General features: G+C 44.6%; 2 protein-coding genes across 3 annotated transcripts in view; both read right to left on the bottom strand.

Moving 5' to 3' along the window:
• Positions 1-2,697, bottom strand: part of LRRK1 (leucine rich repeat kinase 1) — a 75,265-nt gene extending 72,568 nt beyond the window's left edge. Inside the window, exon 1 of one of the 2 annotated variants that reach the window (XM_082769603.1) lies at positions 2,538-2,697. The gene's annotated coding sequence lies outside the window, so the exon portion shown is untranslated. Of the gene's footprint in view, positions 1-343; positions 456-2,537 lie in introns of those variants that run through there. The other variant, XM_082769604.1, reaches the window with a different exon arrangement.
• Positions 2,698-5,757: 3,060 nt separating this feature from the next.
• The window catches only part of ALDH1A3 (aldehyde dehydrogenase 1 family member A3), a 35,389-nt gene continuing 13,665 nt past the window's right edge, over positions 5,758-27,481 (bottom strand). Inside the window, exons 6-13 of the mRNA XM_082769390.1 lie at positions 25,448-25,576; positions 22,818-22,931; positions 19,628-19,730; positions 18,509-18,693; positions 13,324-13,488; positions 10,924-11,081; positions 9,680-9,754; positions 5,758-8,317 (exon numbers count right to left, since the gene is read on the bottom strand). Coding sequence (XP_082625516.1) covers positions 8,245-8,317; positions 9,680-9,754; positions 10,924-11,081; positions 13,324-13,488; positions 18,509-18,693; positions 19,628-19,730; positions 22,818-22,931; positions 25,448-25,576 — 1,002 coding nt within the window. The 3' untranslated portion in view covers positions 5,758-8,244. The remainder of the gene's footprint in view (positions 8,318-9,679; positions 9,755-10,923; positions 11,082-13,323; positions 13,489-18,508; positions 18,694-19,627; positions 19,731-22,817; positions 22,932-25,447; positions 25,577-27,481) is intronic.

Genomic DNA, 27,481 nt, shown 5'->3' with positions numbered 1-27,481 from the left:
GAGCTAAGACAAGCACACCAGCTTCTTTCCCTTCTGCCCAGTCCTAGAGAAGTCCAGCGCTCTCAGAGCAGCAGGCTTCTTCAAATGCATCCAGAGAGGCAAACCAAGCCCCTAGGAGCTCTCGGAGGTTGGCTGCTGCTGCACAAGACAGCTCGGAAGAAGACTGTACAGCTCAGTCTCCCAGGGCTCTGACTTCTTCAAATCCACACACCTGCACATTTTCTCTCTCCCACCGCTACAGGTGAGTTTGCAGCATGTGCCCAGCCACCACCAGCGCTCCTCCACTTTCTGCTTTCAGTTTCAGCCTGTGAACGCCTCTCAGATGTAACACAGTGCCCTTTACCTTTGATTCTGATTAGATTTTCTCATGCTTGCCATGTGATGCTGAGGTTTTGATCCAATGCTGCAAAGCACATAGCCCACCTCGTGCTTCAGCAAGCAAGACCCAGGCGCATTGCCCCTTGAGCAGAGGTGGCATCCTGTGCTGGGATCGGGACCAGGGGGCGCATAGGGACACGCGGATCCATCCCCACTCCCCAGGAAGCTGCTGCCTGCTCCTCCCTCATCACACAGCGTTTTAACAGCAAGCCAAGACCGTTAAAAATGACTGAACGCTACATCAACTGTTTCCAGGCAAAGACTTGAGTTTTAGGCACACTTTGAGCAAAACTGAGCTTCTGATGACCCCTACTTCGTGGTGCCGGCAGCAGGAACCAAAACTCGCAGCCCGAGCACCGTGCACATCCTGCAAGCTGGGCAGCGGGCGAAGCCACAGCCTGCGGTTTGGCTCTGGGGTGTTTTTCAAAGACGGGAAAAATGATTTGGGTGCCACAGAGCAAATAATGACACGGACTGAGAGGCGTGGAGCGGGCTACAGGCAAGCGCTTTCACACCCCTCTACGGCCCAACACCTCCTTCGCGGCAGCACGGCCGCAGCTCTGAGCGGCCGCAGATGGCCACACAGCCAAGCACCAGGGCGTCCCTCTGTCCATCTGTCCGTCTGTTCATCCCTGCCGCAGACCACAGCAGACACGTGGGGGTGTTGGGGAGGCTGTCGTGCCTCCTAAAAGCTCTCCTGGTCGCTCCCTCTGAAAATGAAGGGGATCTGATGCTCGCAGCACTGAGCCCCTGCCTTCCCGACACCCTCACACCCTCAAACACTTCCCCATGCAAAAAAAAAAAAAACAGAATAACTCTTTTTAGCAGATGCTGGTTTTTGAAGCGTTTCCTTGCTGCACTACTGGGGCACACCATGTCTGACGAGCTTTGAGAAAAATCACCCCGCACCCAATTTTTAAGTCTCTACCCGGATTACTGCGTGGGATGGAACTTTCCTTGTACATAGTGAAAGGAAAAAACTTATATTTTTCCTGAAACTGTGATAGTCAGTTCCCTTTAACAACAACTAGTGAATGCTTTATCTGTAAGTGCATTACTGCCACAAAGCCCCCGTGCAGACTCCTGTATTTCCCTATTTTGGGACCTTTGTGTATACACTAAAAACGTCCCGGTAGTGCTGTTACCTCAAGCAAGACGCACTCAACTGCAACACGTGCAAACACCAGAGCTTAATTTGATTTAGGGAGAAAGAGAGCCTGGAAAAACTGCACTACTCGAGTCCTATGGGCTCTGCAGAATCCCATTCAGGAGGGAGATGGCGAAGACCAGATCTGGGTGCCGGTTTACATCCCGCCTCGTGTATTCCCAGCACCTCTCCTGAGCCTTCCTTACTGCCAGCTTTCAGGTGATGCCCCAGCACACCCAGCCGTGCCTGCTGTGCCTGGCATCGCTTCCCAACCCACGAGCAATCTCCACAAACTTTGATGTTTCTGAAGAGCTCATTTAGGGCCTGGAGCTGTGGTGGACAAGGCAATGGGGTCTGAAGAGGTGGGTGGCACCAACGGGGTGCCCCCAAAAGGGCTGGGTGAAGGCTCCTCAGGAAGCAGCAGCGGCTGCCTGGTGAGGCGCAGAGCGTGGCTCAGACCTGTCACCTGCTGAGGGCCTTTCGGCGACACGAAAAATCTGCAGAAAGCGGCAAATTCTGTGATTCTGTGAAACCGCTGCTGCCCCCTTCACGAACCAGGCGCCGAGAGCCAGCCACCCTGCGCCCTACCCGGGGGTAAAGCTCAGCAGGAAGCAGGAGCTTCAATCACACCCAGTTTCCCTGCGGGTCTCCCCCCTTCCTAGCGGCCACACGGAGGGGCCGAGAGCACCGAGGGGCTTTTCCCCGAGCCCGGCGGAGCCCCCCCGGCCACCCCGAGCCGAGCCGCCCCTCACGGCCCCAGCCGGGCTCCCTCCTCCCCGGGGCAGCGCCTCCCGCCCGCCGCTTGCTGAGGAGAAGCCGCCCCCCCCCCCTCGCCCCGAAACTTCGCTCCCAACTTTTATTTCGCTTTTATTTCTTTCCAGCTCCCCCCCTCAGCGTGCTCAGCGCTCCCCCCCTCCACCTCTCCCAGCCCCTCGCCGCCTTCCCCTTCAGCGCGGCCCCGGCGGCGGGGGCAGGTGCGTGCGGGGCGGCGGGGGGCCGGGGGCGGCCGTACCTCCTGCGTCCTGCCGGGGCTCTTCTCCTCCTCCTCCTCCTCCTCCTTCTTCTCCTCCTCCGGCCGGCCGCCCGCCTCGCTGTGCGGCTCGGGAGGCGGAGGGAGGAAGGAAGGAAGGAAAAGGAGCGGGGCAGCAGCAGCGCGGCGGCGCCTCCTCCGCCACCGGCCCCCGGAGGCCGCGGTGAGGGCGCGGGCGGCGCCCCGCGGGGCTTCGGCGCCCTCCGCCATGCCGTGAGGGGGCTCCGTCCTCACCGGGTCCCCGCGGGGTAGAAGGGGCTGCTGAGGGCTCTCTCCGCTCTCTGGGCACATCTACACAGGCTCGTGCTGCTTGTTTTTTATTTATTTATTTATTTGTTTAGGAAATACTGGATTCTTGAGGTGAAGCAGCTGAAGTCCCCGTCTCTCAGCCACGTTATCTGGATGGCTTCGTCAGTGCTGCCACCACACCACTGTGCCCAGAGCGTGGCTGCCAGGCTGGAGATGAGTCCTGTAGCTTCGTGGTGGAGGCTTGGCCTTGCTCGTTGAAGGGGATTTACCACAGTCCAATATTTGTCTGTTTCAGAGCCCTGCCAAGGGCTTTCATTGAGACACAGTTTCACAAAGTTGATCATATTTAATAAAGTGACAGAACAGTTTCAGAATTGCTGCTGATAAATATAATAGGGCTAATATACGATAATAATGCAAGCAAAATGCTATCACAGGTATTACTCCTTGCTGAAAGGTGCAGAGTTTACCAAGGTGTCCCTCTCTTGGTGAAGGAGCACAGCCCGTTGACTGCCTCTTCTAGGTTTCCAATTCCTTCTCCTCCCCCCCCCCAGCTTTTCTTTTTTTCCTCCCAACTTGTTTTTTCCATCTTTTTTTTTTTTTTTACACTAACCCTTATAACTCTTTTATATCCTAACCTTACCTGTTCCCTTCCTGGGGAGGCATTTAGCATGATTTGGGTGTACAGCTGAGTACTATAACCACATATGTTTAGGAGGTACTTTTATTAATCTCATTATCATATTCAGGGAGTGTTAACTTTAATATTCATTTTATACATAATAAAGCAAAAGGTTTTCATTCAGGCACCATGGCCCTCACAATTCTGCCACCAAAACAGGGCTATCCCACCAACAAAAGACTCCCTCAGCAGCCTCGTACTGAGCCTGCGGCCCTCCATCCACAAAGCTGGTGTAAGAAACGAGCAAACTGCTCAACTTTCAGCCCCTTTGCCCGAGGCTGGTGCTTATCAGTGACGCTGACAAGTCTGACTCTTCACGCAGAGTTCATCTGAGATTTGTTTCAGTGCTAATTGCTCCTTTTCCAGATTGTGGAGTGGGGTTGCGCCTTTTAGGAAAAGCAAAGCAAGATCGCCCCCTTTCTTCCGAAGGTGTTAGTTCAGCTAATGTGGTGTTGGACACGTCCTTTCCCCATCACAACCCAATTAATTTCCTAATACCAGGCGACTTTTATAAAACCTGGTACTACTACGACTTTATTTCCCCTACCCACTGGACCTACTAAGAGAACACCATTTCTGCATGACTTCTGTTTTGTTATTCATGATGATTCCTTAAATTATGGACAAAGATTTTTGTGTGTGTTTTGTTTGTTTATTTGTTCCCTGGCCCAAACCAAGAAATGGGTCTCTGATGATTTCCTGAGGAGGGAAAAAGCCACATCCATGCACTGAATGGCTGCTGCAGTCTGAGACTAGACTTGCTCTACGGTGCTTCTTTGCTATGCTCATGGAGACACAGAGAGGATGGGTTGTCATTGGTGCTCCTACCTCTCTGTTCAGGTGCCCACTAATCTGCTTTTAGCTGCAACCACGAGTGCTATCTATTTAGCACCCTTTCCACTTTCTATCCAGTCTGCTGTCTTTTATGCCTCGCAGCCTGGCTCTTACCCAGAGCTTTTTAAGAACTTTTTTAGCACCATTGATTAAAAACCCACTGAAATCACATTTTTCCTTTTATTTTGATAGAGACTATAAATTCCCCTAGCAAGAATTTCTCCATTTTTCCCCCATACCTTATCCCCCTCTTCCTGGCTTACGTCTCCATTGATTATGTTACAATAATTTGTATCTCCAGCCTTCTCCCTTCTAATGTTTGGTCACAAAGCTCCTGTGCAATGCTGTTACCAAGTGGAAAATTCAAGGGGCTTGGCTTGCCCTGTGTAGGGAGATGACAGGTATTTGTGTCTTTTCTCACACGTGTATTAGATGTGAAGAGAGCTAAAGACAGTGGTAATTTCTTGCTCTGTCCACACTGCAGATGAAAGAAATAAGACAGTAAAGGGAAGGTGTGGAGCAGTCTTACTAGTGATGGCTGTGTCACAAAGGGGTTTAGGAAGCAGCCAGCCCAAGGCAGGACATCCCATCCGGCAGCATGGTCCACAGTCCCTTCAAATTCTCTGTTTTGAGGCCCACCTCTGAAGGCAGAAAGGATCCATCCTGCTCTAAACTGGAAGGAGCTGTGCTTGCTCCTGCCTACTGCAGCCCTGCTCTCCTTCCTTGCTCTACTCCCTGTAAGTGGCAAAAGCAATTGCTTAAAGGGTAAGCTAACAGACACATGATCCGGCTTTTATTTGTAGAGCACTGACCACACTTCAGCACTTCACTTCCCTTGCCCTTTTTAAAACAGGCTATTCTTCACAGATTGCAGAAATGAATCCAAGTTAAGATTCCTTCAGAGTCCCCCAGTGAGATACTGAATCCCCACATACAGAAATGCCAACACACACTCTACATTCAGTCCTGCTGAGTGTAAAAGGTACCTTGAAATAAAGATACCTTGAAATTACGTTGCCTCTTGTGAGCCCCATGCATGTTTCTGTTTGGGGAATACTGCTGGGTCACTGAATCGAGGGAAACAGACACCAGGCTGTTCGAGGAAGAGCCCGCTGTAACTAGAGCAATACAGGGCCATTTTGTTTCAGAAGCACGAAACCTTAACTCTTTCCAGCGATCCCTTTTATTAACACAATGGGCCAAATTCAGAGTGAAATAAGAAACGGTGGCAGGAGGACTGGGTTGAGTGGAAGCTACACACTGATGGAAAAGGTCTTAACGTGTGCAGTAGAGGGGCCGGAATTATCTCAAGGCACACTAATCAGTGTAAATAAAGTATTAATTACTCCTCTGTTACAATGAGTACACTCAGCAGAAGTTTCCCACTTCCCCATCTCACTTTGAGGCATACCAATATGTAGCATTCAAAAAGCGTTTCACAAAGTTAAACTTTTATTAGGAACAAGAACTATTACAAAAAGATACCCATAGTCTAGATATATACAAGAGGTTTAAACATAGCATTTTCATGTACCTTTAGCTATAAAAATACATTAGATTAACTGTATCCTAATTTATAAATATAGTTCTTTAAAAAAAAAGTAGTATTTCATATGAAAGCCTTACTGTGCAATGAAAGAATATATACCCTCTAAGGGGTTATTTTAAAGTTAGTGTCTAATGTTATATAACTTAGAAAATTCAGTGTGTAGAGTCAAACCCTGATTTATACAATAAGAGATACATCAACTTTTTAAAAACTTGATAAGGGAAAAAAAAGTGTTGAAATATATATTATACATATAAAGCCAGAATACTAGGATTTTAAGATTCTCAGATGATTTCAGTTAAAACCACTGTTTATCAAAAGTGAATACAGAGATACATCAAGATAACCAGCCTTTTACTGTTTGCCTTACCTCCCTACTGTCTGACTGCAGCCCTAGAAAACCGTCAAGTAGGCAAAAGTAAAATATTTGTCTGAGAAGATGTTTGCGCTCTAAGTGTATTACAAAAATAGAAGCTTATTTACAATGTTCCCATTTGGCCTTTCATGGGGTAGGGAGGACATTTTCTTCACTGGATGGGGAGATTTACCTGTCCCACATATCCGTGGGAGGACAGGCACTTAGTTGTACACAGCTGTTGGAGGTATGTCATTTAAGAAATTAAGCAGTGTTGAAGTGCAATTTCAATGTTCAACAACTAATAAGGAAGTTTAGGCTCATGCAAACTTTTTCCTTACTTACCACCACCCACCTTCCTTCCCCTTCCGAAAAAAGGTCCACTCACAACAGAACTTGTTACTGACTAGCTGTCTCTCTGATCACAGAAGTTACAGTTAAGTTCCTGCTTGCATTGGAGAGTAGAGGTTAGACTTTCATTCCTGCTTCAAAATCTGCATATGTACAGCTCCTGCAGACCTGGGACTTCCCATTCTCTTACCAGTGGTTCCAGGAGGAGGGGGAAGGAAAGGAGTGAGCTCAGGACCTGATGACAGCAGGTGGCTTTTCATCAGTCTTGTAGTAAGTACTGCCTGGGTGTGCAAAGAAATTACTGCAGGAGATGCGAAGGCATGAACTCAATGTGACAGCCACTCCGAGGATGCTATTCGTGTATGTGCATGCTTATATGACTATAAGCAAGAGCCAATTCGAAGCAGTTTATTCCTCAGTGAAGGACCAGCTACAAGGTGATGACACTCTCAGGGGCATTTACTGCAGAGGTGCTGAGATATTAAGTCCAGCCATAGCTTATTCCTTGGTAACTCATTTGTACACCCACATCTTTAGCATTCAGTATGTGCTTGGGAGCACCTGCCTTTTTATACTGTACTTCCAGAACTCGATTTTAAGCTACATTCACAAGGGAAAAAGAAGTGGTGAGAAGAGCTTGTTTTACTCTCATCATGACAGCTCTGGCTCAAAAAATGTTCACACAGCCTGAGAGTGAAAGAGAGAGAAGGACAGCTTCTTGCAGCTCTTCTGCTCCCTCTCCCAGATCAGGAGGATTGGTGTGGGATGTTTTCTCTGGGGTATCTACCATGCTACATGTTTAGAATTCAACTCTGTGTCATCACGGTAAGTACAGTGCAAAATCCTCTTGCAAAAAGTGCTATAGTGAAGGTATGAGATACAATTGCGACTCATTTGGAGCCAGAAGGGCTAGCAAGTCAGTAACTTGCATATGCAGCATGTGAAATGTGTGCACACCAAAACATCAGGTTCAAAGGACACTTTAAAGTCTAGCTCTGTTGGGTGAAATAATGGCCCCAAAAGAGTCCTCCAGGAAACTCCCATCAATCTCATTCAGGGCTAGAATATCACCAATATGGAGGATGCACATATCTTTAGAGAGACCAAGATAGCTCTTTCAAACAAAATTTCTTTAGATCCTTCCTTGAAAGTTTGCACTCCCATCCAAAACTTCATCTGCAGTCTTCACACAAACTCCATCAACGTCAGTTAAGTTGGATTAGCCCTACTGCTCAGGTCTGTTCATGCCAAGAGAAACCCACATGCCTCTGAAGGTGTTTAACAATCAACTAATTGTTTCACAAACAACTAATTGCTAAAGGTACCGGAAGTCTCTCTAACACGCCCTCGATGTCCAAGTCCTTCAGGGGTACAGTTTGAAAGCAGATGTCCCGCTGACAGGTGACTGACCAGCATTTTAGTCACAGGTAGCAGACAGATGTACAGCCAGGGACTCGCAGAGTACACGTGTGTGCTATGCTGCCAGTAGGGTCAGTTAAATCAGTTTTCCAAGAGCCAGTTGACAAAATGGAGTCCAGTAGATTCAATGTTTCTAGAGGAAAAAAGTTAGGCGTTTCCATTTTCTTTCCTACCCCTCCCCTCCCACTTGCTCTGAATACACCCCCGATGTGTCACATTCAGAGTGTCAGCATTTTTAGGCCTTCTGTTTTCATGGACTCTTCTGGGAGAGTTTAATGGTGACTGTTTTCACTTCAGTATATTCTGCCAAGGCATATTCACCACTGGAAAAGAAGAAAGAGGAGGGAAAGGGACAAACGATTGCAGCATGTTAATGTGTGCTTCCCTAAGATAAGAGATTTCTGCACAAGTGTATCTTAGCCACAGATCAACAGCTGCTGCAGATAACATCAGGCCATTAAAACCAGATCCAAATTAACTTACATCAGCTATCATTTTGGCTCCCCACATCTAATAATCTGTGCACATGCATGTATGTACACACAACTACACCCTGTCATTACTGTGGTCACAGCTTGTGTCTCTCAGCCTAGTGAAAATCAAGTACTATTGTGAGAAGCCATACTTATGAACATACTTATCAGTGTTTAAACAATAACTAAAGTTACTTTTTCACTGAAAGTAGGTAGGCTTCTGTCAACCAGGTAACTGCACATCGGGGGGCACAGTTACTCCAGAAATCGATATTGATGAGAAACCCAACCACTGCATTGTGTTGTAGTTGGTGGAAGCTGCCCTCATTGCCATGCCTTGCCCAAGGGATATGCCCCTGACATCCTTTAATTAGCCATGCAGTCAGGCAAAGTAAACCAAAAGGTCTCAACATGCATGTCTCTTTTGAAGATTCTTTCATCTGCTGTGCTTAGCAAGTGAGGCGTCTGAATATCTCAGAGCAGAAGATGCACCAGAACAGTTACTGGAAAGGGTTCCTGGAAACAAATCTGCCTTATGAAAGAAGAGGTGCATCAGGTTCCTCTGTATGGTGTAATAAAACCCACCTCTCTCCCGTACAAGAAGAAAATTAAGATATAAGTCAATTTCTCAACTCTTCTTCTAACTTGTAGGATGACCTTGTTTTAAAAAGCTCTGCATTAGTAACTAGAGAGCCGGAATGTCTGATAGCCCAGTCAGGCTGGGGAAAAGGGACAGAAGAACCTTCTGTAATTTCCTAAATTACAGGCAGGCTTAGAAGGTGGGGATCTCTTCTTGGAGAACATTCTGTTTTTCTAGCTCCAACACTTGAAAGCTAGAAGTGTGATGCAGCTGTAAAGGGAGGCCTAGATACCAGCATGTAAAGATGGAAGAGGTTTGAGGTAGATACAAGTGGCCCCAGACCAAAGTGATCTAAAAATCCTTCTTGATCTAAAGATCTAACTAGTAAGAAAATAATGCCTGCAAGTGGAATTTGCTGAATGGAAGCTGGCAATAGTTTATCAAGTAGATGAAAGCACTGCTACTGTTCTCAAATCTGTGCTTTATTTCCATGCTGTATTGGCCTAGCACCAACCGATGGAGCAAGCTGCAAGCCTGATAGTTTAAAAGCAAATTCAACAATATTATCACCAAGCCACAATCACTACTGCATTTACCAACCATATATAAACAAAACATTAAGCAAAACTTACAGTTCTCTGCCATTGCCTGACATTTTAAAGCCACCAAAAGGAGCCTGTGCATAGAGAGCATTGTAACAGTTGATCCTGTGATAAAAACATAAAAAGACAATTCAATACCAGGGAGAAATAAGGTGATGACAACAGCAGCGTTACAAGAGGCTGAAATCCGTTACAGTTCCTTCAGTTGAGAAATCAGGTTTTAGCAATATCATCTTATTTTGCTACAGAAACAGAAGGCATTTGAGTAGTGCTCTGAGTTTGATTCATATCTCACTTCATAATCTCTAACGGCTAAGACATTCATGCTAGAGCTGGAATTTATGCTGCGTTCAGATTCATGCTTGAGGGTAGATGAAAGTCTGCCCCAGATTAATGAAGTGCATTCTGAAACAAACATGTTTACACAAAGTTGTCTAAACACTCAAAACCAGGCCCTACCACCCACTTCCAGGTATAGAAGAAGAGTTGGCCTCCATTAGACACTTGTGCCACAGGAAAAGAGAAGCACTAGCCCCATTTCTGTAGACAACGGGTAGGAGGAGCTCATGCAGATACCTCCTCAGCAATTTAGGGAGATGAAATGACTGAAGAGAGCCAGTTATGGCTTGGTGCTGTAGGACTGCACCTTCAGTACAGTACACAGATCCTTCAAAGCCCGACATCCCATTTTTATTTAAATATTTCTCAAAGAGGTGAATTCTTCTGGCACAAATTCTTGAAATCAGTCCTCTGTATGCATCAAGTTCAGAGACCAGATCAAATTCCTATCTTCAGTGGGGAAAAAATAATCAGGATTCCATCTTTTAAAATATACTAATATAAAATAAGAAGTGTTTTAAGCAAAATAGCTACTTATCTTTCTGACAGTGGTATGATGCCATCTACTGCCCGTAACGGTTTGTGCAAGACCCCAATTGATGCTACCTTAAGATCATAAGAGTTGCTCTTTTCTACATACATGATTTTGGAAGGCATCACATCTGGTGGAGCTTAGTACAACCCTTATATTTTCAGAGGTCTCCAGATGTAAAGAACTACAGTGACTGAATGAATAAATGCACCGTTTCATGCCAGACTGTCTGGTCCTCACCACTTTATTTTGATGAATGGATGTTGCTTAGGAGAATATCAAGAATTAAACAGACTACTAACATATCTGACCTCCAGCATTTATATGGGACTACAAATCATACAGCCCTCCCCACTCCCAGCAGACAAAAGCACAGCCCAAACTGCGATCTCACACTGCTTACCAGACAGTTCCTGATTGCAATGCAGAAGCCAACATTAACGCTCTGTCCAGATTCTTTGTGAACACCGCAGCCGTGAGTCCGTACTCAGTATTGTTGGCTCTTCTTATGACCTCTTCTATACTCTTGAACTTCATAATTGGCTGAACCGGCCCAAAAATCTGCACACAAATTAAACATTAGCATGGGAAAGTCTTTGCTACTTACGGTAGTTTTGACGTAATCAGAATCAGCAGCTCTGTTTGGATATTATATTTGAAGTCTTATATACTAGCTTTTCTAGAAGTCAGTGGTTGAGTCTCTTAAAAACTACTCACTGAACTGAATTTAAAGAAAGTACAGTGATGTGCTGCAGTGGTTAATAAATGCAAAGATCCAACAACTAGTGGATCATCTACAACAATCAAATAAGCAGTTAGATCTGGACAAGTTTCAGATGATTCATCCTTACTTCATTTACAATTCATTCTCTTTTTGGACTCAGAAGAAGTTGAATGCGCTTAAAAAGAAATTACTATACGTCAAGCATTGCAAGTTTTCTTCCTTGGCCTTAACTTCGCTTCTGCAAGTGCATGCAGTTAATTTGCCTGCAGAGCATTTACCACGGATACGTTTGACCACAGATTTGGCATCCCAGGTTGGCAGTATAGAAGCAGCCAGTGCACACAGTACTTCCCAATTTCGGGGATAGAACCTCCCATCATGAACGCTACCAAAGGTGGGGCCTGCGTGGTCTTGCAATACAATAATCATTCCCCCACTGAAGGTGAGAAAAAGTCTCACTTGTGCCCCATTGAGGGCTAGGCTAACCAAATTGCCTGGCTCTTTAGCCTATACAAGTGTTTCTATTTTTTCACGCTTTTGGAAGATGCAGGTATTTAACTGGAGCCTTGATCCTAGGCAAAAAAAAAATGTGCATTTGCAACAAAACCGTATATGAATGAAACTGGATAAACCTCATGAATCATGACTGGGGATTTGGAGTCAGTTCATTAAAAAAAAAAAAAAAAAAAAAAAAAAAAGGCCTGTCATGGGATTTTCAACTTTTATCCCCCTCTATTTTTAGAATGCAACTCATGCCCAGACTGACTGATATCTTTCCCAGGTTCCTTGGAGATTCTGCGGCAGATCTGAGACATCTAAATATTTTGTCGGGAATGAACAGTAAGCAGCCCCATAAAATGCACTAGGCTAAACTATAAAGAACAAGTGCCAGTTGGACTTCAGCAGCTACTTATTTTCCATTGGGAAACATGATGAAAAGTAGATTAACTATATTTCAAAGGAATATCACAGGATCTAATCACATGCAGCTTGTTCATTTTTTCTGTGTATGGATAATGGAAGCCAGAGTATTAGATGTGCATTTTGCTGGCTTTGACCATATTTCTTATTGGGAAAAAATGGTCAGCCTCAGGGGATTTTACTATGGGAAGAGAATTTGAGATTATTTCAGATGCTAACACTACTTGATTAATGTTCTTCAGTGGCAGCATAACAGGGCCATTTCTTCCCTGCTCACCAGCTTCAGGTCCCAGAGTTCTAGTTCCCTCTTTCTGCAATAAAGCAACTCCTTTTTACAAAGAAGCGGATCAAGAACACACATCATACTCTCCTCTATCACTTGGAATCAGCATGTACTGAAATCAGCTAAGCAATTTCAAGTTTACTCAGCAGGAGGTGCGTAAGAGCACGTGGCACACACAGCCATCAGTCTGTACAGAGAAGGAGTGTATAATTCTGTCTTCAGAAAACCTTCCAAACTACAGGGCAACATTGAATTGCTCCAGCCTGATGCTACTTCAGTTATTTTTACTGAGCTTTAAAATCTAGGATTCTGTCAGAAACCAGTCCATCATCACTATCCACAAACAGCATTCACAGCAGCTAAATCTAGATAAGGCGTTTGTTTTTATTTTCTGTTATACCGAGTTCTCTTGAAATGAGACCCAAAAGCTTTCGGGTAACGATACCTACTAGATTTTTATGTGGGTTTGTTACTGTACAGGGAGCACACTCACAGGGCTACTTCACTTTTGGAAAACAAAATAAAATGGGGGAAGCAGCAAGGCAATAGAAATGGCTGGCAGGCAGGCACTCCATTAATTGCACAAAAGAATAAAATGCTGCTAAAATATTTTGTCAGCATTTTTGCCTGTGCTGCTCTCCTCCTCACATCATCTCCCCCCCATACCACTCTGGATTGAAGCTCACCTTGCAGACACTTCATCAGAAGAATATGGATTCCACAGTTTTTAGGACATCATAATAAGTAAAATATGTGAAATTTCTATTCTCCTTTCAAGTTTTCACTTCAAACCACAACCACACCTCTTTTCTACAGCTGCTTTTCCATTTACATCATGGGAATGTATATAAAGGTTCACGTGACTTGTACTGTACCTCTTCTTTGGCAATACGCATGTTGTCAGTGACCTCTGAAAACACAGTGGGTTTTATAAAGAGGCCTCTGTCTTCAATGGCAAGACCCCCACACTCCAGCTTTGCACCTTCTTTCTTCCCACTTTCTATCAGCTCCAGGATCTTATCAAACTGGTTTTGGTCAATCTGTCAGACAAAAAAGAAAGAAAACATCAGTGATTTACCATCGCTGTTCCAGAGACTGAGACCTGCTGCTGCCAGGTTGTATGTCCAGGGACATATTTGCAGGGCACCGTTAGAGCAAGAAAGTTTACACTTCATCTATGACAGCAAGTCAGGCAATAAGCACGATGAAAGACATGAGATAGGCATATCCCTGAGCCACAGAAAACACATATGATAGCTTAATCTAATCTAATACTTAATCTGATCTAATAGTTTGCTGCCACACGGAGGGAGTCTCTCCACTTTCCCTTCCGCAGCATCCCAAACACGCACTCCCATGGCTCACTTCACACCAGCTCTGGGACGTACCAATTGTCCCTCACAGCATCCTTCTGGACAAACTGTCCAGCTGTGAGATAAACAGGTTCACACTCCACTGGGTGACGAACAGGGTGAAACCCAGAGCCCGTAGTGAACGGGGCTACATCTGGCTGGCAGCTGGTCACCTGGGTGACTTCAGAGCAATGACTGCACTGAAGTCATATTTGTAAAAATGGAATCACCTTTCGAGGATCTCAGAGACTAGTAGCATCCCAGCATGTTTTGGTTTTCTGCACTGGCAGGAGACATCCCTCCATCAACACAGCAGGCTGTGTGCTGGGGAGAGGTGCAGAAGCCCAGTACTGACCAGCACTGGTCCTTCTTTTGTGCTCCAACGTGCAGCATTGTGCTGCAGATACCATTAGCCTTCAAACAAAGGAACGTGGCTGTTTGCACGATGCACAATTAAGCAATGAAACACTTCCTCGCAGCATGCTGCAGGTAGTCAAAGACTAATGGAGAACTTCAAACAAACAAACAAAATCAACAAATCCATGGAGGTGAATTAAATAAAAGGCTCCACCACTGGCTCCTGGTTGCCTGGGAGGTGATTCTGAATGCCAGCTATCACCAAATGCTTGTGCTGGTTCAGTACCCCTCCCTAGACATCTGCTTTCATTTTGGCAGGGCCAGTTGCCAGTTGGGACTGTTTACACGGAGCGTTCCACGCTCGACTCCCCCAGATTACAGACTATATCCTGTCCCTTGTTAATCCTGGCCACACACAATCCAAGTTTTCATGCTTGCAGACAAATATCAAAGCTTCAGGAGGGTGTCCTTAGGGTACTTCTGGTACACAGCAAAACCAGAACAGCACATCTCCTGCCACACAGATGTGCATATCACATGTGCTGCGGACAGCTTGTACTAAGTGCTCGTGTTCTCTCATGTGTTATGATGCTACCCAAGAAAACACTTGATACATGCTACTGCACAAAGAAATGCGTGCCCTCGTGTAGGATACAGGGTGTCACATAAGTAAGCTTGGCAGGTGTCACGCATATTGTCTCTTTGCCTGGTTGCTTAGCTGCCAAATGTAAATAATTTGAAAATATCTGCAACTGCTTTCCATCCTGGCATGTCTGTGATCCAGACCAATCCAGTTCATCCACTTCACAACACAGAAAACAAAACAAGGATATTTATACAGCTGTAACTTGTTGCAAGGCAAACTACAGTTAGATGAAAAGACACTGGGGAAAGAAAACATTTGTAAAAATGACATGCAAGGGTGGAACTGTTTGTCATTGTAACCAGAGCTTGCAAGGCTTGTTTAAATTCTGTTCCCTACTCCACTATTATTTATGGTTTGACTATTGCCTTCTATTAAAAACACACTAGTAGAGCAAATTCTATTTTTTGTCCATCTAATTCAAAAAAGAGGAAGGCTTTTAAAGATTGCTGTAATGCTGAGAACCCCCAAATCTTCACGTCTTGCTTCATTTAAGTCAAGATTGCCAGAAGCAGTTTTTCCTTTTCCAAACCTAGCATTTGTAATCCTACAGAATAATCCCACAACTGTGTCCAACAGACTGACACACGCTCTTTCTACTCACATACTCTACTTTCAAACTTTAATCCTAACATCCACAAACAACTACGGTCTAAGGAAAATATTCACCGTCTCAAAATTCAAGCAGTGGGGTTTGGGCTGAATAACTTCTGGCTGGCAAGTACCACACAGCAGCTTTAGAGCTTATTTGCTTCCTGTAAACCATCCTTTATAGTCCAGAAACCCCAGTACTTGGGGCTTTACAGCAAGAAAACCAGCCTAGTCTTGTTCTGATTTAATCCCTGTTCTTGTCCACCAGGACCTTAGTCTTACCTAACGCAGTCTGCTGTTCACAGCTTTGTAAATACTCTGGTTAACCAGCCAGCCATCTGTGCAGATTTACTTTATTCTTTCCTATGATACAGCTCACAGGAATCCGAAGTTGAAAAATGCCCTTGGTCTGTTATTTGAGGTTGGCACTTTACTCAAACAGCCCTGCAGCCCTGATTACCCCTCAGGTCTCTTGTGGTGTCCTTTGAATTCCAGCCAGCCAACACAGTCAGACACATGTGAGCTTTGGAGAAGTCACATCAGAAGCATGCCTCACTTCTTCTATTTAAACTTAATACTGTTTAAATTTGACTTAATTTTGATCAGAGAAGCACAGTTTATATCAGCATAACCCAATATTGCAGCTGACACAGTATTTTCCCTATACCCATACCACAAGCATCCATGCCAGTGCACGGTAACACATAGCAGGGAACTGATCTGACTAAAACGTTTCTTCCTCACCTCCAAAAAGGCTGGTTCAGACCTGAATCAGCCAGTTCCCCAATCTAGCTTATAAACGCGGTACACTATAGGAAGGAACAGCTGCAGACAGGCCCTATTTTCCTGGACTAGCTTACATCAAGTTCTCACAGAGCAGTACTGTCTGTCCCACTCCAGGAGGTCCCCTGCAGCTACCCAGAGCACTGTGCTCAGCTTGGTTTCACACAGCACCAGCTCAGAGCTTGGGCTGCAGAGATCTCCTGTTTCACACTTTCTGAGCTCTGTTTTAAGTTCCTGGTCCCGTTGTCTGGCTAAAAGCACAGGGAGCTGGTGAAGGAGCAAAAAGATGATGGGCTACAAACCCCAGAGCCTAAGGGCTGGCTCCAACTTCTTCACATTGCTGGCATCTAAGCCGGTGATCGTCTCAGAATGGGGGCTATACAGCAGCCTCTGTACAGGTTTTGTTCATTCTCTGACCCACAGGAGGAGAGTAAAAGCAATGACCCGAATCTGAGGCAACCAAGGCCCAAAGTGGAGAGATGAAGGGCAAGAGGAAGAGATTTTTTTTTCTCCTAGTGACTTCTTCCCTTCTCCATCACTTCAGAAAAACCCCTCTCCTCACGGCACAGCAGGTTACTTCAGGAACAGAGGAGAAATCTGGTCTGGAAACTACAGTTCAATGGTAGCTGGTGGGCAGGTGTGAATCTTTGCTACTTTGGAGGTATTTTAAGCCCTTGTGACACTACATCATTTCTCTCTTCTACCTGAATTTCTGCGTGTTGCATCTTACAATAGGCTCCAGAGAGAAAGCAAAAATAGGTGCAGAGGAAGTGGTTTGCACTGGGAGCCACATGAAAGCCTAGGGTTTAGCAGTTTCCTTCCACTTTCTCAACACTTTTCCATCCTGGGCTTGACAGCTGCATGCAGAGAACTTCAGGTATGTGTGTATTGGGTCCTATCTCTCCTACCCACGGGCATAACAGGTAAGGTAGAACAGGGAAAGAGGACGTACAAGCTATATTTACAACCTGGCCAGACTCTATTTGTACTTACTGTTACCCTTAATTATAGCTCTGTCGGCAATCTCCCTTAAATCACAGCAGCAATACCAGAGCGTGGTGCTCTGCCAGCCTGCCAAGTACTGAGGGCAAGGACGAGCTGAAAGCAGCAGCCCAGTCCTACATGTTCTGCCCAGTGCAGGGGGTTTCACCCTTTAAAACCCCACTACTACTTCCTATGATTTCAGGGGCTCCTCTCATGAAGTCAGTGGTCTCTGAGCAGCCAGATGAACATGGTCATCACAGGACTAATTATAAACGCAACTCGTCCACTGCTATCAAAAGCTGGGTAAGGCTTGGGATGATATTATATCAAACAATAAACAAAAAAGAAAAGCTGAGAGCTCTTAACAGAAGGGCAGACCCTGTGATAGTTCGAGGGTCATCTCATCTCTGCTGAAGCAAGTTCCAACATGGGATTATCTTCCTAAGAATGATGAGCAATTTGAAAGTCCATTCTAGGCCAGTTACAGGGAAAGATGCGGCACCTGCATGATCTGGGGACATACATCGTTTTATTCCCCATACACGAGGACACTTAATTAAGTTTTTCCTTGCACAGATCAAGTGTGAATGGACCTAGAGATCCACATAAGGGGAGGCAGATGTCCCATGGTCATCCCCTCACTGCGAGATCCCATATGGCATCAAGGAACAAAATCTCACAGTGCAATACTGAGAACAGGAGGCCAGGGCTATAGCTTTCTGGGATTCCCCCTTTATTTTTGGAAGCAAGCAGTGGCCCTGCAGAAGATCTGACTCAAGGATCATCTTCCTCCAGAGCTCTCGACTTCAGCTCGAACGGCTTTGAAAGGAAGAAATAAGACGAAGGCTCTGGAAGCTCTGACAAAACGGGTTGTGACATCAGCTTGGCATGGTTCTTCCTGCTAATTCAGCTGAAACCTCTCCAAAGGATCAGAAGCGGGGCAGAGGAGGAGAGGGAAAGTGGGGACTCAGGAGTCTCTGGGTTTTAACTACTTGTCATCACCAGCACAGCCAAGTAGCTGAATGGTCGTTTCTGCAGCTGCACCCATCTGTGCATCGCTGTTCCTCGCTGCAACATGCTTTGTATTACTGTACCAGGGAGGCAGCCCCTTCCATAAAGCTGGATAAGAAGTGAATTAAATACATTTGTGTTTAAAAAATTACAACATAACATTTCAACAGTTGTGATTGATTGGTATTTAAAATAGAGAGAAAAATAAAGCCATGATACATTACTCACCCTCTGGGCTTCTGCTGGGACCGTATTCACAAGGATAATATTTACACAAGGAAAATTAAACCAAAACGCAACCAATAACCAAACAACGACTGTTCTCAGGCACACAGTTACCTGGGGCCCTTGTTCAGTTCTGGCATCAAAGGGGTCTCCAACGAGTCGCTTCTTCGCGTACTCCACGCTGCGCTTGACGAACTCCGGGTATATCTGCTCCTCCACGAACACGCGCGAGGCGGCCGTGCAGCACTGCCCTTGGTTGAAGAACACGCCTTGATGGGCACACTCCACTGCCAAGTCCACTGCACCACGGCCCAGGAGGAAAAAGCGTTACCACATGCATAGTTTCAGCTTTTCAGTGTTTCCAGACTTGTTTTTTCCTTTCTCTTTTGAAAGCCTTCTTAAAAAAATGCTGACAATAGCCCACACCCTCTGAAGACACTCACACGGCCTCGCACTGCCCTCAGACCAGCTCTCTTATTATTTCCACCCCCCTTCCTGCCTTTTGTCTGTGTCTAGTTGGCCACAGCCACAGACACTTTCTTCACAAGGACTTGTTGAGGGCAGCAAGTAGGTTTTCTCCACTGTGGGAACTGAGATGTGGATCCCCAGATGCCACGTGTTGGTTCCTGAAGACTCATTTCAGTGGTGACTGCTCAGAAAGCAGCGTGCCCTTGTCTCGCACAACCAGCTCAGGCCAGCTCCTTGCAACACCCACCGTTAACAGATGGCACAAGTACCTCTGGCTTTCAACCTCCACGGGAGAGGAGAGAGTATTTTCCCAAGCCAAACATGATTTTCAAATCCCTTTGGTGGCCACAGCTTACCTATATTTCCTACTGCTACAAAACCTTCCTGCCATGAATGCCTGTAGGGGGACTATGTTTTAGGAAACTACTTTCCCCACCATTCTGCTCAGGCTTTGCAGTACCACCAAAGAGAAGGCACCACAATAGCAAAGACACACAAAAGCAAGATTTATCTGCAACTACAGCCATCCCCGGGGAAGACAGTAGGATAATGGTCTGCTCATTCATCATGGGAACACTCCCTGTGCTGGGGAAGAGCTCAAGGACAGCACAACATCCTCCTGCTCTTGGACAGGGGCTTCCTCTAGCCTTTGGGGTGGAAGAAGGAACAAACACCACCCTACTGATTGCCAAAGGACAGCAGAGGCAGACAAAGAGCACCACACCTGGTGTATTACAGCAAACGAACACAGCAGCCCATACTTACAGTCAGCATCTGCACACACGATGCAGGGGTTTTTTCCTCCAAGCTCTAATGTCACCCTTTTGAGGTTGCTTTTAGAAGCAGCTTCCTTGATCAGTTTTCCGACCTGTAGCATTGAGACACAAACAGGACGTGGGCTGTTTCCCCTGAAAGTCCTAACAAAGTGCATCAAGTGGGATGCTAACAAGAATAAAAGAGCCTAGCGGGTGGCTGAAGCAGGTACAAGTCAGGGACTTTATTAAATTATTAAATTATTAAATGCCTTGAATTTCCTACTGCTGCGATGGGCTGGGTTAAAAGCAGCCCCAGAATTAATGTCTGCGTTAGGCAGATCTGAAACGATGGGCAATGTGGGAGAGCTACAGGAACTGCACTCTGAAGCTACCTGCCACCCAGAGCTGCAGAACAAGGCATTTCCCACCCACTGCAAGGTAGTGAGCAGCACTGGTACTCACTGGAGCTCCAAGGATTATGTTTTATTTTTTAAAAATGAGGAATTAAACTTCTTCAAGTAGAATTTGACAACACGGTGATAAAAACTGACTGTTCCTATCTGCTACCACTCCCAAAACAGAAAGCCAAAGAGAGATTTTGACATTTGGAGAAACCCACATCTTTCCCTTAGTTCAGGCTGAGCTGCTTCATGCACGAGTGGCTGAGATATGTCCCTTCCTAGGCCACACCTGATGATGGCAACAGATAAACTCTGGCCAGCTTTGCTGCAGCGCTCTCTGCACAGGAGCCTGCTCTGATGATCTGGTGGAATTTATCTGGCCACAGGGAAGGATTAACTCTACTTCCAGATTTTAATCCAAATAATGTCAAACTAAGGGTATTTCACCTCTCCACCTCCCCCAGAAAAAAAGTGTTTTTCCCAAATTCTGACTATGCTATTTCTTTTTTTATACCACTAACACCAAACAGCAATTTATCTTCCCTTTTTATGAGATAGAATTCCTCACAAGAAGGGCATAAATCAAATGTTGGTATCACTAAGTAATTTTATTAGAGACAGTCTGCATTAAAACACTGTGGGAGTTTCAATTGTGAAGGCAGGTTCTTATTATTACCATTTTAAGTGTGACCTTATATTTGAATTTCTTCATTTTCTAACTGTTCTTTTTGTATCTTACCTTTGCATGTGGCAATTAACTTCCTTTCTGCCTAAAAATATTGTTGCCCTGCAGGGAAGCTGTGAGGAAGTAAAGCACGCAGCAGCTAGCTGGCAGATCTAGCTCTGCATTTCTCGTGGCTTGCCTTTGTAACTCAAGCAGGACTCCTACACCAAGCAGTACAGACATCTCCAGTCACCCAGCAGCCCAGTCCCAGAGACACAAGAAAAAGTGATGCATCATGCTGCAGAGGAACACAGCTTCACAAGAGGTAGTGCTACAGACTAGCTGGCCAAAGAGGAGCAAGTTAACAGGCTGAGGGAGAGGAAGACATCTAGACGGGAAAACTCTCGTGGAGTTTGTGATCAGCATTTCCAGGCTGGCCCCGAGCCCAAACTGGGGCTTAAAAACTAAGTCAAAATGTATTTTGAATTAGCTTCACTTCCTGGCTCAGAAACAGTAGCATTATGCTGCAAATGCTGCAGAGGTGCAGCTGAACTCACAGATGGGTGGAGGGGGAAGAAAACACTTTAAATTACACATGCATTAGCGAAGAATCTGTCTCCCTTGGTGTTTCCTGCACACCCATGGATTAGGAAGACAAGCACAGCTTCTATAGGAGTTTTTTGCCTATGGGCTCCAGCAGCTGAGGTTTTCCTTCTCTCCTAATCCACTGGATACTCCTTTTTCATTAAAAACCCAAACAGATCCATGTGGGCTGGATGAGTCTAATAAGCTCTATTGTTTTGACATAGCCAGCATCTAATCCTGGCTAAAAGTTTCTGATCTAGGATTTGGAGACCAGCACGAATCTGAATAAGCTTCTAGATTAGAGCAACTATCAAGAGAGTAAAACCTCACTGTGAACTTTTACTTTATTGTGTTCTTGTTTGTTCCCATGATCTCTGTACAGAAACGGAGGCTTAACACACCTTCTCCTTTGGGATAAGCTAAGCAGCCAGTATAAGTACACAAAGCCACTAGATGGTACTGTTGTTAAATGCAACAGCTTTTGAGTGTTTCGTGAGTTACCTTTACTGACCAAGATACAATCTGAGGTAATTTGTCATAATTAAGCAATTCGATTACACTCTGAAATTATGAGGACAGGCATAAGAATGGATGAATTCAGCAAATGATTGACAAGAATAACGTTATTCAAGAAAATACAAGTGAGGAGACTATATCTGCCTCAGTTGTACCCACTGGTGTCAGCATTTCCATTCTTTGTATGCTGCCCCGTCTTCTGGGCGCACGTATAAGTTGCAAGGAAAAATCTAGAGCAGCAAGTGGAAAAACATTCATGTTTCTAAGCACGCTTTTGTCTGAGAATTTGCAGCACTTGTTACTGGAGACAAATTTATTTGCATGTCACAGCTGTGCTCAGTTCTATGGACTAGGCCAAGCCACATAGGCACGGAAGAGGATGGCTGGAGGTGCCTGATACTGTAGAGGCCTCGCTTCCATCTCTCTCCCAAGCAAGGCAGCTGTAGCTATTTACATGGGAAAAAAATGGATAGAAGGTGCTTTACTGTGCAGGTCTCAAGAGAAGCTCAAATGTTAATCCCATCCACATCAGCAGAGGAAGCTGTGGGCACAGGGCCATGTTTTTATTTAAGTCCTAGTTCCTCAGTGGTAACTAAAGCCAAGGAAGAATTGTTCGGGGCCCTGACTGACATGTTTTCCAGTTGCACACGTTTGCAGGGCAGGATTAGTGGGCAATCTTGCCCAGAAGCTCCATCAGGTCGATGACATGATGTTAAATCCCTGCCAGCCTCTCCTGTAGACTCTCCTACCTGGTTTCAGAACATCTGCTGCTTACAGTTCTTAAGAAATGTGCCCGTTTGGCAAAATCCAGTTTACGGAGGTGGGACTTCCACTAGAGCAAGAATCAGTAGCAAAAGCAGAGAGACCTGACCAAGACAAATCCCAAACACTTCTGAGAAATCCTGTCACATGGAACGTGATGGAAAATAGAGCTGGTAACACAGAAATTACCAATATTTCATTGGTGCTGTCGTAGGAGAGAATGCAAAGAGAAAAAGAAACAGCAGGTGTTTTATGAGAAATCCATCACCTACCTTTGTTGATCCAGTAAAAGCAATTTTATCAATACTGTGATGGGTAGAAATAGCAGCTCCAGCTGTGGGGCCGTAGCCTGGCACAATGTTCACCACACCTGGAGGAAAACCCACCTAAAACAGAGGTTAAACACAGCTTTGTAGAGAGGGATTTTGAGAACTCTGAAGGATATCTGCACTCCTGGGAGCTGCAGTTCAGTTTTCAGGAAGCTTGAATTTGCATCACTGTATTCTTAAGGATGATGAGAAACCTTAAAAACAATCACAGTAACTCCTACAAAGCATTTCCCTTGCAAGCATTTCTACAGCATTTATAGGAAGGCTGTGCAAAACCCATCCACCTTTGTAGCCTCACACAAGATAAGTGAGCAAAATACCTTAGCACTTGAATAATCAACAGCATCACCTCATTTTACTAATCCCACTGAAATCAAGTTTAGGGCACCAACATACATTTCCCTATTAACATACAAAACACAGATATGCAAAAAAAACCACATCTTTAATGTGCCTAGTGCATGATAAAGTAATTCAAGGTGCACACAGCACTTAAAAACTGCAAGTTGCAGGGAAGGAGCCCATACTAGATACATTCCTGTTTTCCAGGCTCTCCAGTAACATAGCTGCGTGCTACCAGCTGGAGTAGATGTGGGTGAAAATAACAGCCATGCTTAGGAAATGCCAAGATTCAATACGAATTCTTGGAGGAGTCCCAGTTTAAAATCAAAAGAGAGCAAGTCTTTTGGCCAAACTTGGCCCTCAGCTACTGCCGTGCAGCTGGAGCCAAGGGGTAACTGCATGAAAGTTTGTTTTGAACAAAGGTTGACATTTGTGGTTCTTCAGAGGCTAGAGGGATTAAGAAGTCAGTAAAATCTCACTAGATGATGGGGGCTAATAAAACAGGAATACAAGAGCAGATGGTAATAGACTTATGCCAGTTTCCACCACATTTACAACCTAGATTAGCCAAGTAGACATTCTGCCAAAAGAGACAAATGGCAAAACTTTAGATGAAATTCTAGTGCAAGAAAAAGTGTGGAACTTATTGGTCTGTTTTTTTACTTCCTGAAATAAGAGTTTCAAGGATTATGTTCTTCTAGGCTAGCCCTTCCCTACTACTGACAGGCTGTTTTCCCTGAATTTACTAACAATGGAATTGCAAGATATTAAGCGTCCAATTCATTTCACGTGGCTTTTTAATAAAAGAATCTCAATTTATGCAGCTGCTCCTTTCTAATATGGAAACAAAATGGAAAAAAATGCTTATGTGCTACCTTGGAAAAATTACTTTCGTAATATATATATATTTTTTTAATAAATTAGACGGGCAGTCTGATTCTCCTATGGATGCACCAATGATAAATAAGAATTTGATAGAGCTTGCATCTTGGCTAATGAGTTTTCAGGAGAATGTTGCATGTCAAACCGTGCAAATAATGGTGTTTGGAGTCAGCAGCAAAGCCACAAAGAAGCAAAAAAAAAATGTTTCAGGTCACCCTGAGGTAGATTTTTTTTTCTGTTTTTCAGCAAAAATAAAAGCCAAAATATTTTGGTTGGCCCAAAATTATTTCATTCAATGCAACATAGTTTTGCTTCTTTATTAACATCTTCTGCATCCTATCAAGAATTAAAAATGAAAAAGTTGAACTTATTGTTCTGAAAACCTGCAAGGAATTTAGCTAATTTTGGGTGGAGAAAGGGACATCTTCAAATAAAATTATTCTGCTCTAATTAAATTTCTGCCTTGAAGTGTAAACTAGCTGCAAGAAACAGACAGCTTGAATTTTCAGCTCAAAAAATTAATTGCACCAGAATGGAATGGTTCTTCTGGGGGAATGCTATACCTGCATTTGGGGAGCTGTATGGCAGAGTGAAAAGATCACTGGTGTGGCAGGTCATGATAAATGCACCCTATGGTCACTCACCTTGTGTAATCTTATTAAGTCAATTAGCTGTAGGAGGTACTTACGTGGTAGTATTTTTTGCATTGCCTTTCCAGGCAGAGAAGCCCTAGGTGTCAATTTATTAGCACGCCCTTCTGCTTTCTCCCAGGCTAAGCCAAGAACAGATAGAATCATCCTCATTAGACTGAGCCTAACAAACAGACTTTTCCAGTTGAGAGGCAAAAGCATACCTCCAAAACCTTTAGTTTTTGCTCACAATTAGTCACATAATTACATATAAGAGGCTGACATTTTACTAACCAGTCCTGAAAGGTACTGTGCACCTCCCACCACCTCCATATGATGAATACCTGAGGATACCTCGGATCCCTACTGACAAGACCTAAAACAACATTTTGAACTCTCAGCCTACAATCTTCCCTCTGTGTCAGTATAGGAGTTGGCTTTAAAGGCCAGATGTAGCTAAATTGTTCTATAAGCCACATAAATATGAAGAATTGTTTCACATGGCACTCACTCTGTCTTAATTGAGTTATCCCACTTAAAAACGCTATGAACACAACACTTATCTATCACACTCATTGCCTAATAAAACTGAGCTGCAGTCTTTCCCTCATTTGGGAAAAGGGAAGACAGAACAGAGGAATAAAAGCAGCAATTCAAATCACAATCTTACTTATGATCTTAGAAGAACAGTCCGTAGACAGGCTGTTCAGATTGCCTTACCTCCTTAATCAGCGAGCCGATGTACAGCGATGTCAGAGGCGTTTGTTCAGCTGGTTTAATAACCAAAGTGTTTCCACAGCACAGTGCTGGTGCCATCTTCCACACAAGCATCAGCAATGGGAAGTTCCACTGCAAGAGCACAAGAGGTCAGTTGGATGAGGCACCTACTCACTTCCATGCAGCATTTTCCCCACCTTCAGGCAGCTCGTGGAGAAACCAGCAACTGGGACTATAGGAACGTAGAAAAGTGCTTACAATGCTGTGTTTGCATGGACTACAGAGTGCATCCTCCTCGACTCCCCCTGAGATCCCAAATATTGTTGGCAACGCTCAAGTTAATCCTTGAAGTTGACCAAACCTTTGCACGATGTGCCCTCATTCCTTACAGGAGTCTGATCACACTCTGTGTAGGGTTTTGGCTGTTCACAGAAACCATGCTGGAGGCAGCATTATGATGCATCGTTTTTGTACAGCATCCTTATGGGGAGAAACTGCTCAATGAAAGAAACTATTTTTTTCTGTGTCAGGTGTTGTCTGAATAGTTAGGAGTTACACAATATCATTAATTTCCAGTTTATAACCAGGAAACCAGTGGGTGTTCAGTCATGGAAATCCAGGGCAGCTCTTATTCTCCCTTCAAATTGTAAATAAATTGCTCCTTTCCAATTAGTTTTCTTTTTTGGAGTTAGGAACCAGTCCCCATCAGTTTCCTCTGTGCTAATCTCTTTCATGTTCATGGGTATTTGTAGATCTTGGAACCTAAGCAAGAAGTGGAAAATCTAGCTCACGCTGAATCTCAGGAAAGGTCATTTGGCAGCAGAAAGGATTTCTTCATTAAAAATAATTAATGCTACTTTAGGGATGATGGAAGCAGGCCAACAGCAAGGGGACTTCTTGTCAAGCCTCAAGCCACAGGCCTTCAGCTATCAACAAAGATGCCAAATATGTTAGGAATCCACAAATTCACACTTGCAAATAAATTAGCAGTGTAGCTTTTAAGAGATGAGTTCTGTTCTGACCCAGCAGCCCTGAGACAAAGTGGAATTCAGTCTAACGTGCTATTCTTCAGCTCATCTCTCCTTCTTTCCCAGGCCTGTTTCATTTCAGTGATCTTCTCCAAAGGCCAAATCCCACAATTTTTCCCATTTGACTTTTTCTCCTAAGCCTTTTTGAAGGTCTTAATTACACCTTCACTACTTTTCTACACTTTCAGAGTATGACATAACTCTACCAGTCCCTTTCTGTTGCAGAATGGCTGGTGAAAGTAAATTAGAAAAGGTCATCAGGGCAGCCTGATGACATCACCTTGGGATAAAGTTCAGGCATACGCTGCACTTTCTAAGAACTTCCCTTGCTAAGAAAATTGGTTTAAATAAAGTCAAGCCACAAGAGGACTGTTAACTGGTCTAGGGAGACATGCAGAATAGTGGCAGAATCCCTTGATATCAAGGAGGAATACACACATCCACTGACTGTTCGTGTTAGAGATCAAACTGGAAAGAAAATAATTGAGAGGAGTTCTCTAAGTAAACTGGAAGCAGATGTGGTTCTGTTGACCCCAATCGTCCTTTTTGCAAACACTGTTGAACTTGAGACAAATTTGGTCTTTCTGTTATATTTATTGCTGATATAAGGTCGACCTGAAACAGTAAGAGTCCCACGATTTCCCCTTACAGTGGCCCTCCAAAACATCCTATATGCAGGCTTTTGAAGTCATCATTTCTGAAAGCACTGCCAAGTGCCAAAGGTAGCTGAAGGATGACAGGGAGATACCTTTTAACTGATGATAGTTAATCTCACAACACTGACGATCATCAGCAAGGAATCTGATGTTTTGATCTTATGTCACAAATTCTAGCTACTTACGATCAGTCACATTGCTGGTTCACCCAGGAAGGCTGTGCAGAAGTCACAAAGCCAAATGTCTGATAATTAGTACCAACCACCTCCCAATTTGCCTCACCCTCACAGGGCTAAGCAGACCGTACCACTTTATCACCAGGGATACAAGCTCAGTCCAGCTGAAGAAAAAGG

This window comes from Aythya marila (assembly GCF_965140915.1).
Source record: "Aythya marila genome assembly, chromosome: 11".
Lineage (NCBI taxonomy): Eukaryota > Metazoa > Chordata > Aves > Anseriformes > Anatidae > Aythya > Aythya marila.
Note: the sequence above shows the minus strand (reverse complement) of the source record. Positions and strands in the feature narration are given on the sequence as shown.